At 38.4% G+C, this 11,456-nt stretch overlaps 2 protein-coding genes across 2 annotated transcripts in view; both read right to left on the bottom strand.

Annotated features, from left to right (window-relative positions):
- dennd2b (DENN domain containing 2B) overlaps positions 1-3,773 on the bottom strand; it is a 52,451-nt gene extending 48,678 nt beyond the window's left edge. The window contains exon 1 of the mRNA XM_038701651.1: positions 3,642-3,773. The gene's annotated coding sequence lies outside the window, so the exon portion shown is untranslated. The remainder of the gene's footprint in view (positions 1-3,641) is intronic.
- Positions 3,774-4,038: 265 nt separating this feature from the next.
- On the bottom strand, positions 4,039-10,997 carry tmem9b (TMEM9 domain family, member B). Its single transcript, XM_038701658.1, has 5 exons — positions 10,768-10,997; positions 9,376-9,467; positions 9,168-9,276; positions 8,656-8,790; positions 4,039-5,663 (listed from the first exon to the last, which is right to left on the bottom strand). The coding sequence occupies exons 1-5, from the start codon at positions 10,837-10,839 to the stop codon at positions 5,508-5,510; spliced, it is 564 nt and encodes a 187-aa protein (XP_038557586.1). The 5' UTR covers positions 10,840-10,997; the 3' UTR covers positions 4,039-5,507.
- Between the last annotated feature and the right edge of the window lie 459 nt (positions 10,998-11,456).

Genomic DNA, 11,456 nt, shown 5'->3' on the forward strand with positions numbered 1-11,456 from the left:
TAGAAGTATAAAATGAGTGGGTAAAACTTAAGTAAAGCACAGATACATCCAAACATAAAGTCTTGTTTGTTGCTGACCTTCTGTGGTTGAACTCTTCACCTTGCTGCAGTGATGTACAGATGTACTCCAAGACCCTGTGACATCACGTGTGGGTGTGGTTTCAAAGGTGCAACAAAGCACAAATCTGGCAGGAGACAACCATCCACATGCATCAATGATGTTGGGTGTAGTCAGATGTCAAACAGGCTTGAATCAGAGAGGATAGGTGTTAAGGTACTCTTTAAGTTCAGTAACTGAGTAAAGTAATATCTCAACATATTATACAGTGTCATTGCTTTATTGATCTACAGGTCTAAATTTGAGGTGACCACAAAAATGAAAATATTCACCCTAAATGTAATACCCCCCCTAGGTCTGAGTTAATTTCAATTCAATTCAATTTTATTTATATAGCGCCAAATCACAACAACAGTTATCTCACAGCGCTTTTCATAAAAGAGCAGGTCTAGACCGTACTCTGTGATGTTATTTACAGAAGCCCAACAGTTCTCAACAGTTAACTCCAACCAAATAAAACTACTTAACTCCCTCCGTGCTGTCGTTCTGCAGCACTGAATAATAAAAAGCATCTTTATCATGTCAGCTCATGTAAACCATTTCAGAATGTGCACGTCCATGTGGATGCAAATTTCCACAAATACCTAAAATAAATGATAACACGATGAGAGCCACATGAATTCCAAACGTCTCCAATTTGCTAGAGCCTCTCTGTTCTCTATTAAAGTGACTTAAGTTTATTTATATAACACCAGTACATACATCATAGTACACACTTTAAGACAAAAGCAAGACATAAGACAAAAATTAGAGTAACAATTAATTAACAATCTAATCCTTCAAAAACACCACAGATCAGACCAAACAAAATGTATCTGCACTGTAATGATGACATGACAGGGATCATCTTAAATAAAGTGATTTACAGTTAAAATACATGAATTATTCAGAAATTCTGAATACCTTTTTAAATCTGGTTTATCATACTCTACTGTAACTGTAGCGTGGTATTTTGTTTGCTGGACAATTAGAAATTGCTGTAAGTTGTTAGTACCTTCTTGTTCCAGAAAAAAACACAACAGATCCAGAACAAGCAAGTAAGTAGACCTTGAGTGGAGACTGTATTGCTTCCAAGGTAAAAATTGAACTGCCAAACTCAGCACCAAATCATTTATTTCAACTCTCTTACAATGGTTTTACTGTGAAATAGCTCCTATTCACAACGTATCAGGCAAACTAATCACACATCCTCATGACATCGAAGATGGAATCCTTTTATCTTTCTGTACCGCTTCATGTAAAATCTTTACACCAAATGTTGATGCACTACCCATCCATAAAACCTGCACTTCACTCACTCTTCAGACCCACTCCTTTCAGTCTCTCAGCGGTGTCTTATCACCCTACAGACTTGGGAACAGAGGAAGTCACAAAACCCAGACATCCGTCATCAGTCAGCAGGAAGCCTACACAGCTCTGCCACTGTGCAGCTTTTCTCAAAGACCCCGTCAAAACCTTCCAAGGTCTCGTAAAAAAAAAAAAAGATTGTCCTTCCTCAAAAATGCTGCAAATCCTCACTGTCTGAGCACAAAAGACAGAGGCATTGGCTGCTTTTTTGGGATGTTTTACCAGAAGGTAACCTACGCTTACACTCTCATGGAATTCATTGTTTCCACTGATCGCAGTGCAGTCGCATCTGTATTTCTCATTAAAAGCCACAAAGCCACATCCTCTTCTTGCAATGGCATGGGAGCATCAAACAAAGTTCAAATCAAAGCATGGCATGCAGCTGCTCCATGTATATACTCACACACATACATCATGACAACCTTACATCCATGACAGGACTCTCTACACTATTATGCCATAACTTGTAACTTAATATGCATTTTTCCAAACATACTTTTAGTATTTAGAGGTTCCCATGCTCATGATTACACACCTGCTAAAGCCAAAGTCACAAGGGAGTGAGTGTTTATTTTCTCAAAGAAAATCCCTGAACCTCATGTGTGTTTGTTAAGGATCCACTGTGAATCCCAAATCCTCAAACATTCAAGGGGATTATTTCACAGCTCTATGGGGATTTTTCGACCTACACTCCAAATATTGGATATACAGATCCTTTCTTTCAGGCCTCTCGGCGTTCCAAGGGGTTTGAGGAGGTTTGATGGAAGTGTGGAAATACTGAGCCCATTTGCGAGGAGAACAGCAAAAAGTCAAAGTCCACGCACATTTAGCTTGCTTGCATTATTAGTAAGAATTCATTTTGGTGCAATAAACACCATATCAGGTTGCAGAAACAGACCTGAAGCCGCTCATAAACTCCAGGATTAAGTTGAGTCAAGCTGACGTGTCTCAACACTCTTGCTCATGGCCTGAGATACAGTCTGACAGCACTGACAGAGAAGACACAAGCTGTCGGGTGAAAAAAATAAGCTGCAAGTGTGTCCTGCAGAGTAGCTGAAAATGATTGAATGTAACTGCTGCTTCTTTTTTTGTAATATTTGAATGCAAAAACATTCTCGCTTGGCAAAACTGTTACTGTTGCTGTTGTGATTGTTTGGAGACAAACTGGCTATGTAAACTATCTGATTATTAGAGAATACACAATCCAAACCTGTTGTGACTGTTTGGAGGTGGGGGTGGGGGGTTATCCCATGGAGAAAACTGCGATCAAATTCATCCTTCCATCAATCTGTCATTAAGGTAGAAAATATTAGTGAAATAATACTGTTTATCTTATGTGTTGGAAAGGATGGAGGTGTCCTTTCTTATCAACACTGGGATCTGTCTATGTAGTTGTTACAGTGTGCGCCATTACCAATCATCAATTTGCAGAGTGATACAAAAACTATGATGATGAACCAAGCAGGTTATCCTTTGATCAATGGCAGAATCATTGAACTGGGAAGTTTCATTGCTCACTGGAGAACAAGTTAACTAAAAACGCTTTGAATAACTGCAGCTGCAGTTTCACAACACACTGTGCCAGTGGAGCAGCCAGGAGCAAAAGCTTAGCTCAAGGACAATCCTTTATCTCATGGCATTTTTAGCTTTTCACCAAACAGCAGCTACAACATCAGACTACTGACTCAGAGTCCTTGAGGGCAAATGTAGTGTAATGTTTCATACACTGGAGTTTGTGCATGACAGTGTGTGGGAGTGTGTGTGGGTGTGTGGAAAGTGAAAAGCAAACACAGGTAAGCGTATTAGTAATTTCTAAAGTGCGCAAAAAGACTTACTTGATTATTTGGATAGATCAAATTCAAAGGCGGAGGCGCCCCCTGTAGGCTAACCGATGCAAATGCAGCAGTATGCTGAGACGAACTTTCCCACTTTACATCAAACAGTGGATTTGACAGTTTAGCAACCGCGATCAAAGCCAGTGTCTGTGGATAACATTTGTCCTCGGTCATGTTAATCAGTACAGTACAGCAGATTGTTAAATACGAAGGGGCATTTCTTATTTTTCTTATGAACTCAACTATCTGAAGATGCTGCAAAACCCCAAAAGTTAACTTAAAAGGGTTGAATTCCGTTAGATCTCTATATATACGTTTAATGAGCAGAAACCGAACGCCTACCTGTCTTTCTGCGTTGCTGCAGTGTCTGGTCAGTGATCCATTCTGTAACAGAGGCTGTGTCCCTTTCTGTCTGTGCAGCCTGAAAACTGACTCTTTTCTGTGGAAAAAACAGTCTCCTCCGTATAACTGCAAGCACTGAGGGGGGAAAAAAGGAAAAAGTGGACTGCACAGGAAATGATGACGCAGCTTTATGGAAATCACTTTGCTTAATAGAAGGGAAAAAAGGAAGATACCAAGAGTTATTAAACGTTTATAGACAAATGAATGCAGCCACAGTTCAACACATTTTAATGAAGAATTAACTGGCCAATTTCCAGGTGTTTCAATTTTAAGGTACTTTTACCCAAAATCAAACTCAGACTAGCCTGTTGGCTCCTTCATTTCGGGGGGGGGGGTCAACTTTCCAGGTTAATTAAGCCTATATACAATGAGCAAGCCTTGACATTTATTTCAAATAGCATCTGCATATTAGTTCTCATAGTGGTGGTGTGACATGTTGACATAAGATCATCAAACTATCCCTAGGTATTATCTGTTAACAGCTGTACAGACGGGTGAAAATTTTTTCAACAAGAATGCAAACTTGCTGGATACAACTGCAGCTCATGAAAACCATCAAGACATGTCAAAACATTACAAATGCAAGAATCATAAATATGACATAAATTTATTTCAAAGTTAAAGGTATAACATATAGTTAAAAAAACACTTTCATTGTTCTCCCAACAGTGGTTCTTCATCCACTCCACCCACGTACACAGCGCCAACATACACAAAATAAACTTCTTCTAACTCAGAATATCACTCGTCATACTAACGCTGCCTGTTAGGCAACTAGGACCTTCAAAAACGGAAGTGATGTTAGACCAAGCATGCAAAAGTGCCAAAAACAAAGAGTTGATTAGGCAGTTGAAGAGGGCACTGATTTCAATAGGGTCTTCAACAAATGAGAATCAACAGCAGTTACATTTACTATGACATCAACAAGAAATTGTATCGGTTTCAGTAACGAGGTTCAATGACACTACTTTCAAACATCAAATTTAATGTTATGCATTACATGATGGATTCCACAGCAGTTATCAGACATTAAACATTATGGTAGGAATGGAGGATTGAAAACACATTTATAAAAGCTTTATTATAAAACATGCATTTTCAAAGAAGTCTGAAAGATTTATTTTTTTACACCATTTCCTTTCTCCTGTGCTGAGAACAGTAGTTCTAAGTTATATTAGGATTTGGGTGGAAAATACTCACCAGCTACATGTTAACAGATCATTACTGCAGCCAGGAGGCTGGCCCAGTTGTCCAGCCATAATGAGTGGTAGTTTTACTCTGGAAGCCACTTTGGCTTGTAAAAGTGAAAGACTGGTCAGCTTTGGACTGATGTGATGCCACCTGACACTGTGGCCAGAAATACCTAGAGGATGTTAATAAAATAATCACTTGAAAGATGTTTTTTTTATCTCAGGGTTATTAGTCTCTACCATCAATTTTTTCATTGCAAATTCTCCGGTGACTTGGCACTTTTGCAAACTGGACAGCAGGCAGAGAGTAAATTCTGCTTTTGGAAACACTATTTAAGACTGTTCATTCAAGATTGTGCAAAAATTAATTCACTGTAATCGCTTGTGCTGCCTGCAGACTAAAAAAGAGCTCCCAGCTTTGATTATACACCTACCAGGGGCTTCTGCTCTACAGATAGAGATTTCTTCACCCACGTTCACCTCGGAAGTGTCTCACGTGAGGAGATACAAACGACAAATGAGAGAAACGAACTATATAAATTTAGGGCTCCGTCACAGTGGTGTTTTTTTTGTTTTGTTTTTTTGCTCCACCGGTAATTCTTTCTCGCAAGGCAGTTTAACTGAGAACAACATGGCGGTCGAACACAGACTTCCTCTGTTCCTGGACCTGCCTCCTCCAGCGCTGCTGGGCATGCTCCACTTTGTTCAGCATGTTGGGTCGAGAGTGTGAACGGGACAGAACATTGTGTGCATTGGCAAAAGGCTGCTGGTCCTGAAAACACAGATAAAAACTCAGTTTTAGCATTCCTACAATGGCTGCCTGTGTGTTTAACAGAAGTGCGGCACCTAGCCTTACACAAAGTCCATATCCACTAAATATGAAATACAACAGAAACATTTAGGAAAAAAAACAACAAACCGCAATATTTCTTTAGGCTTTCATCTACTAACAAAACTGATCACAATATGAGACATGACAGGATTTAGGCGTCTTACTACCTCGGCTAACAAAGTACTGAGGAAAACTTGTAAAGTATGCATTTGCTCTTGACTACTTTTCTGTTCTTGTACCTCACTAAATCCCTATGTAAAACAAATTGGACTTGCATTTCTTATGTGTTCTTTACTTTCTGTCTCTCTGAGCTTTAATTTTACTCATGCTTTTAATTTAATTTGCTTATGTTTTGCTTTGTTTGGTAAGGGCTCACACTCAACATTTTCTTGATTATACGTCTTTTTGTGAAGTATTTCGTAACTTGTTTTTGAAAAGTACTATAAAAATAAAGCCGTTATTGTTCTCATCAGAAAAAAAGAAACACATAATAAAAGTAAATGCCAGAAAAAGATTGGGAGGATCACAGCCACCATCTGTGACAATGTGTTGAGGAAAATATACCAATATGACTATCAGTTGGGCAGCCTCTCTTTATCAAAGAGTGACTAAACATAACAAGCCCACCATTTCCTCTGTAATTAATGTAGCAGCAGGTCTTCCTGTAATATTGGTTTTGCTTACAAATCTCTCTCTCTCAGTTTTGGTCTCAGTGATAGTTTACAAGTCCCTGCTGCTACAAAAGGTCTCAACTTTGGGTCAATTAGATAAGCTTTCTCTATCAGTGGTCCTTTTCCTTTTCCACTGCTGTGCCATAAGTACAGTTCATTACATATCTTCCATTATTTCCAAACAAAACCTTAATAAAGTTACAAGTAACATCGTATTTAACAGCACATTAGCTAAAACTAATTTCTGACAGTAATCTGTTTGCAGATTTAATCGACAGCTCCCTTTCCTATTTGATAAAAGTTAAATAGTTTCACATTAACCGTGTGTTTACTACTGCTTAGTCACATTTTTAAAAGCAGAAGGGAAAGCTCTCATGCTTCCTCCTGCCTGGACTCTGCCAGTGAAAACACACAAGCACTCAGCCAGGCAACTCCAGTTCCCCCTCTCCCCTGAGGCAAAGGGAGTAACCGTTTTCCTTCGTTAATATCTAAATATTTGTGTGATACTGGAGGAGGCCAAATTGATTTACTTTCTCTTTGTATGCACTTTGAGCATTTTAATGGTAGGTTGGCTTCCTGAAATGAATTAGTTAGGCATGGAAATGACACTATGTCAGCAACTAGATTATTGTAAGAAATTTAAGGCATGGAAATGTGAATCTGTTTTTGCATGCATTACAATTGTAAGATTACTCTAAAACCTCAGTTTACTTCAAGTTGGTCAGCAATTATTTTTCTTTTCTACCTGCTTCCATTAGTGTGAAAGGGCATATTTTAGATATTTAATGCTTTCTGAGAAACCTTTTCAGTTATGTTAAGCTGCCATTGTGAGACACTGCACTGATGGTCCAGTGACAAAGACAGTTGCTACAGTGGGAGAACAGAGAGTAAGCAGTCTTTACTGCTTGAACAAATGCTCCCTGTCCTTGGTCATTGTCCTGCCCATGTTTACATAACTAACAAGGTTTTAACCAGCAGAAATCTAGCTACATTATTAACATCAGAATCAGAATCAGTTTTATTGCCAGGTATGTGTACACATACGAGGAATTTGACTCAGGATTGTACATTGCTCACGATGTGCTTACTTATACAATAATAAAATAAAATCAGACACAAACTACAGAATAGACAACACTAATATACACACTATGAACAAAACAATATAGACATATTGACAAATGGCTTCTTTTATAAAGAAACCTGGTCCCTCATTTGAATGCTGTTTAAGAAACAGGTCAGTGCTTAGACCATGTTGAGAAAGTGATGTGAACATTAAATAGTTAAAGCTGCCTGCATCATGTCTGTGTTTGAAAGGTTTCCTGTGATTGTGGTTAGTTATGGATCTGATACAGAATGAGACAGCACTTTTAAAGACTATAAAACCTTCCCTGTGTTTGAAACAGGTCTTTTCACATAGTACTGCTTGCAGAATCTGTTTGGATGGGACGCGCTGTAGCACTCTTAATGTGCTGTATTTGATATGTAATTTGGATATTAGAGGCATTTGTAGCGCTTTCCAAAATCCACCTCTTCAGTGGCCTTGAAGGATGAATCCCATGTGTGAAGGGAGGTAACTCACACGTACATGAAATTCTCGTGACAAGTAAGAATCAGAGTAACTACTTTTGGGGAAAAATCCCACTTTCGCAAAACGAGAGAATCAGTAAATTGCAGCAAAGTGGTTGGGCCGCAGGTTGATTTGAGGCACATATAGTATGGTAAATAGCTAAACAATGCTGGTGACAACCAGCTAGCTTGAGTGGGAGGCTGCTGGAGTACTATCATACTATCTCCAGCTAAATCTCAGCCTAGCCTTGCTCAAACAGTTAACAGGTTGGTTATTTATAAAGACTTAGCCTTAAGATACCTGGGGATTCCATCACATGTCCAGATAAGCAATTCATTGATCCACTTGGACAGGGGAAGACTGTAGGGGCATGAAGGCTGACCCTTCAACCTTAACTTATTAAGGTAGTGCGAACGCTCAGGTTCAGGTAAAGTGGCAAAATAATTATTAGACAAGTCTATAAAATAAAGAAGTACCTGTATGTGCCAGCGATCTGACAATTTATGCTACCTATCGAGATGTGCTACGTTGCAGTTCTTTGCATGTGCAATGGTTAGAGGTAGGGGTAGGGTTAGACACGATCGACAAGGAAGTATAAATTGACAGAACAAAAGTCTGATCTAGAACATAAAACATTATCGTGCTTTCTTACTGTGAGTAGCAATGCTGTGGTATTAAGAGGAACACATACCCCAACATCATCATCACTTTGGATGAGCTGTGAGTGTCCAAACAGACGCCTCTTCAATATGGGCTCCAGGAGAGTCAGGTAGACCATGTAGAGCAGCAGCAGACCCAAAATGGAGAGGTACATTATGATGGTAACCTAAATACACAGAATGATTACTGCAATCCAAACACCAAAAACACACTGAATTCAACAACAAATTTAATGGCCTAATAATCATTTAAGGCATATATCAACCATCAATACGTGTTGGTTGTGAAGATTTGGTTGCTTTTCTCCATTTTATAATAATTGTGAATTGAATATCTTTGTATTTGATGAATTACAGCAAAGCACAGTATGATGGTCACAAATTTCTGGCGTTTTACTGACCAAACCATTAATAAAAAAAATAACGCACAGATTAATCGTTAATGAATAGAATCAAGAGGTGTGGCCCTATAGTGAAGTGATAATACAAATGAAAATGAATCAATAATAAACTCTTTGACGTACATACGTCAACATTAACTCACCTTAATCGTCCCCGAACTCCTCTCTTCATATTTACACTCGCAGCGTAAACAATACGCCTCCACATCTTTTCCGTCAACCGGCATGGGTTCAACTACATGAAGACAGTTACTGAAAAACCAGAAAGTAAGATTAACAGGTGAGTAGTAAGCAGGAAATGGACAGCTCATATAATTCAAATGAAGTGTAGTGACACAGCACTTCCCATACCAGTCTTTGAGAGAAACATTTTGCTTGTAGATTTGCCCCTTGAATTCTCTGTATGGTGGGCAGATGCATTTACAACGGATGTCTTCAGAATTCTGTCAGAAATAGATCACAAGTATTTTATCATATTTGTTTGTTTGGGGGGTTTTCTTCATTTCCCTCTTCACACATACTCACACATGTAACTGATAACACATACACAGCACACTTACATAACACATTATTAATCTGGCTTTTAAAGGTAAGGTTTTTATGCATTTTCATTACTTTATTTTTCTCACTTCCATTTATTTGTTGTTTTAAATAATATTTTGTTTCTGTGTTAATTTTATGTTCTTCTTGTTATGTATATTGTACTTTTGTTATTGTTTTAGTGTTATCGTGTTGTCTTATTAAACGTTTAGGCCTTTGGGGGATGACAACGCACAACAGTGAGGATGAGCGGTACAAGTACAGTAAAGGCAAAGTTACCTTATGACTGAAATCTATGCATTTCCTTATTTCTGACTATTTGATAAATAAAATATATCCACAACCTGGAGTAAATGAGTGTATTGGTAAATATTATAAAATTAAATAATAAGTACAATGTTAGTAAAACATTGATATGTTTACAGGTTACACTGGATAGTCTGCCTAATGCTGCATTATAAATTCAGATTATAGTATAGGCTAATATACCTTCCAACTATTACAATATTAATTCCAGGTGGACAAAGCAGCATTCTCAGTTTTATGGGTTGTTTTCGTTCATTAAATGATTGTGCAAGAAAAATGCTCTATATGGTGGTTAGTCTCTACTAGTAGAAGTAGTATAAACCACATCAACTCATAATCTTTTTTTTTTTTTTTAAATGTGTCAACCATATGGTACCACAGTATTTGTGGTTGGTCTTGTTGTTGTTGCTGTCTACACGTTTTATTGCACAGTAAGGTTACATACTGTATGTTTGTTTAATTCATGACACCTTTTTAGTGTTATGTCACATTACAACAATGCAAAAGTATTGATCATAACACTAGTGATTGAGGAGCAGCTAAAGATGATGCTACCCTAATACAGATGTACAGTTGTCAGTTCATTAGGTGGACCGAGCTAGCTATGGCTTTTATATAAAAGGAATGCAGTAAATCACACTTTCAGTTTATGTCAAACTGTAGCTTGGTTTACCAAATAAACCGACACTGAGTGTATTTTCTCATGATTCAGCAATCCATAGCCTTAGGAACACCTGGAGTCCCAAACGCAGGGTATCGGTTAGCTCAGCTATTCTAACGCCAAGACTCGAGAGTTAATTAACATTTTAGGGAAAATTCTAATAAATACGAGTTTATTAAATTACTATCACTATTTTCTCTCTAACGCTAGCTACCCCGAGCTAACATTAGCCATACCTTCGCCGTCACTTGGCATAACAGCACGAAACAAGCCAAAGAGAAAGCTTCGAGCAGAACCACAGACTTCATCTTCACAGTCTGTCACAGACTTTCAGTTCCCCAGTAGCAGCCGTTACTGTTTCCAGAAACAACACCCTAAAAACTGGCGACGTCTGCCATCAAGATAATTCAGGAATAAACACCTTCAGCTTCCCAGCAGCTGACTTGTAGTTTCCGGAGATGGCGGTTGGCTTCCGCATACAAGACAACTGGAAACGCTCGATTATTAATATAACGACATCCCGGCGGGTGGTGAAATATCAAATACATGTAACCGACGGACTTTTTTTGTAATATCATCATTTGGTTTCGTATTAAATCTGACAGGGCAAACATCTATTACTCAAAAATTAAATGAACTACTTTCTAAGTAATCGTCTAGGCCATTATGCACCCCTACACTCTCCCGCTTGCGGGTGACAGAGAGTGCCTAAAACGAACCCACCCTTTGGTTTGCCATTGTTGCAAACAGTCGGATTAGCAAATAATGGAGGCAGGAGACACCAAGAGGACCATGGGATGAGGATAACAGTTAAATATACTGATAGCGTTAGATGTAGAGAATAGGTTATATAACAAAACATATATATATATATTTTTATTTATCCCTTGTCTTTGACCTGAGGAGTTGGCCCTTTTGTGTTGAG

Source organism: Micropterus salmoides, unplaced genomic scaffold, assembly GCF_014851395.1.
Source record: "Micropterus salmoides isolate LMB-PRFRI ecotype aquatic unplaced genomic scaffold, ASM1485139v1 Ms_hic_scaffold_6, whole genome shotgun sequence".
In the NCBI taxonomy this organism is placed as follows: Eukaryota; Metazoa; Chordata; class Actinopteri; order Centrarchiformes; family Centrarchidae; genus Micropterus; species Micropterus salmoides.

Bases quoted from the DNA above. Each gene is read 5' to 3' on its own strand.
- tmem9b (XM_038701658.1), bottom strand. From the start codon at position 10,839: ATGAAGTCTGTGGTTCTGCTCGAAGCTTTCTCTTTGGCTTGTTTCGTG. The intron at 9,468-10,767 runs GTATGGCTAATG...TATTTCTGACAG, and splicing joins TATGCCAAGTGACGGCGAAG to AATTCTGAAGACATCCGTTG. The intron at 5,664-8,655 runs GTATGTGTTCCT...CTGTGTTTTCAG, and splicing joins AAAGTGATGATGATGTTGGG to GACCAGCAGCCTTTTGCCAA.